The sequence below is a fragment of the Trypanosoma conorhini genome (assembly GCF_003719485.1).
Source record: "Trypanosoma conorhini strain 025E chromosome Unknown Tco_14.4_contig_00121, whole genome shotgun sequence".
NCBI classification, from domain to species: Eukaryota; Euglenozoa; class Kinetoplastea; order Trypanosomatida; family Trypanosomatidae; genus Trypanosoma; species Trypanosoma conorhini.
Genome location: NW_021704210.1, coordinates 4,511 through 6,426, shown reverse-complemented (window position 1 = coordinate 6,426; position 1,916 = coordinate 4,511). Strand labels below are relative to the sequence as shown.

The 1,916-nt window shown below is 58.9% G+C and overlaps 1 protein-coding gene across 1 annotated transcript in view, besides 8 other annotated features; it reads left to right on the top strand.

Moving 5' to 3' along the window:
* Nucleotides 1-5: 5 nt before the first annotated feature.
* Nucleotides 6-28: a microsatellite.
* Nucleotides 29-36: 8 nt separating this feature from the next.
* Nucleotides 37-59: a microsatellite.
* A 270-nt stretch (nt 60-329) lies between these two features.
* Nucleotides 330-348: a microsatellite.
* Nucleotides 349-355: 7 nt separating this feature from the next.
* Nucleotides 356-419: a sequence feature (A-rich).
* Nucleotides 420-618: 199 nt separating this feature from the next.
* Nucleotides 619-654: a microsatellite.
* A 24-nt stretch (nt 655-678) lies between these two features.
* Nucleotides 679-707: a microsatellite.
* Nucleotides 708-942: 235 nt separating this feature from the next.
* Nucleotides 943-966: a microsatellite.
* Nucleotides 967-1,097: 131 nt separating this feature from the next.
* Nucleotides 1,098-1,129: a microsatellite.
* Nucleotides 1,130-1,166: 37 nt separating this feature from the next.
* The window catches only part of Tco025E_02881 (uncharacterized protein), a gene marked incomplete at both ends in the record, with an annotated part of 876 nt that continues 126 nt past the window's right edge, over nt 1,167-1,916 (top strand). Inside the window, one exon of the mRNA XM_029369804.1 lies at nt 1,167-1,916. This exon is cut by the window's right edge and continues 126 nt beyond it. Within this exon, the coding sequence (XP_029230043.1) occupies nt 1,167-1,916 (750 nt within the window).

Sequence of the window (1,916 nt, the reverse complement as noted above, 5' to 3'; positions counted from 1 at the left end):
CACTAATATATATATATATATATATATAACAGCAATACACACACACACACACACACACAAATACCGTTCTGGCGGTGCGTGGAGGGGCGGGGGTTCTCGTTGGGTCCTTCCTCCGCGTCTGTGGAGTTTCCGGCTGGTTCCGCGGCCCGTGCCTGACGTAGTCGCGCTGACTGCCACCGCTGGCGGCGAGTGGCACGCACTTGCGGAAGCATGGCTCCTGCCGTGGCCATTGCCGTTCGTGCTGCCTTGGGGGGAGGTGGCGTGCGTCGCCTGTTTGGTCTCCTGCCCGACTGGTGCGTTGCCGACCTTCGCTCGTCTCTCGCGCCCGCTATACATATATATATATATTTTTCAGTGTGTTATTTTTTTCCGTGTGTGTGTGTACTTTTTTCTTTTGGTGTTTTTGTCTTGTTTTGTTTCTTCTCCCTGCGTTTTGTGCGTCCCCACACACTCTCCCTCGCCCCTCCCCTGGGCGGCAGAAGAAAACGCAGCAGCCGGCCACCCGGAGGGGCGAGGGAGAGTGTGTGGGGACGCACACGCGCATAAATACCCGCCGTGAGAGGCGCCTCCCCGTTTTTTCTTCTCGCCGCCGCCAGCCTGCCGGAAGAAACGAGGAAAACATAAACAAACAAACACACACACACACACGCACACGGGGAAGACGGGAATGGCGGCTTTTTGTTGTTGTTGTTGTTGTTGTTGTTGTTTCTTGCAAAAATTTTCCCTCCCGCGGTTTGTCTCGGGTCCGCGGCGTCGGCCTGTTTTGTTGCGGCTGCGCCTTCTCTCACCCCGCCTCTCTCTCTCCTGCCTCCTGCCAGCACGACCAACACCGCCACTGCGCGTCTGCGCGCGGGAGAGAAGCAAGCAAGCGAAGGAAGGCGTGCGTGTGCCGAACGCAACCGCAGGCAGCCCGCGACAATAATCACCGGCGGGGCGAAGGCACACCCACCCAACCCACCCACCCACTCGGCGGCAGCAGCAGGGACGAAGCAGTGGGTGTGTGAAGAGGAAGGAGTTGGTAACCTGAGCAACTAACAGACGAATTTGTTAGTTGAGGTTTACCTCTCACCACACCTCATTGGGGAAGCAAAAAAAAAACACACACACACACACACAGACACAAACGACAACTCCAGGGGCTGCTCGTGGAGGCGACAGGCCGTAACATGTCAGCCGAGCCGCAGCCAACCCCGGCTGACGCCGTCGCCGCTCCCCAGGGCGCTGATGAAGCGGAGCCCCTTCCCGCCGCCTCTGCCGCCGCCATTACGACTATTAGTACTGCTACGGTTGAAGTGCAAAGCGTGCCGGAGGTTAGTGCAGGAGCAACAGCAACAACAACAGCAGCAGCAGCAACGACGACGACAACAGAAAAGGAGGCTGCTGTGACCACAGTTCCCGCTGCGTCTGATAGTAAAGCCGAGAATGTGGCAGAACCCGTTTCCGCATTGCCTGAGCAGCAGTTAAATGTGGCTTCCGAGCAGTCGCCAAAGGAGTCAGGCGAACACAATGGAGAAATGGGCCCAAGGGAGGAGCCGGCGGCTCAGGCAAACTCGAAAGAGCTGTCCACGGAGGTAACACCGCCCACTATGCCACTGGCAAAGCAACAGCTCAACTCGAATGCGGAGTCATTTCCCCCGCGGGGTAAGAGTAAACCGAGGCAGCCGTCCGCCACTTTTCCCACACCCAAGTACAGGCAGCCAAACTCTCCCCCCGTGGCAGACTTGCGGGCGGGCAGCTCAAGGACGCCAATGCAGCAGCCACTACCGCCGCCTCCCATGTACCAGGCGCCGATTATGGTCTCGCCGTTGGTGCCAGCAACACTACCGCCGCCGCCACCGCCACCACCGCAGGTGCCATTTTATATCACACAACATGGCATGCCACCGCCGCCACCGCCGCCGCCGCCACCACCGCCG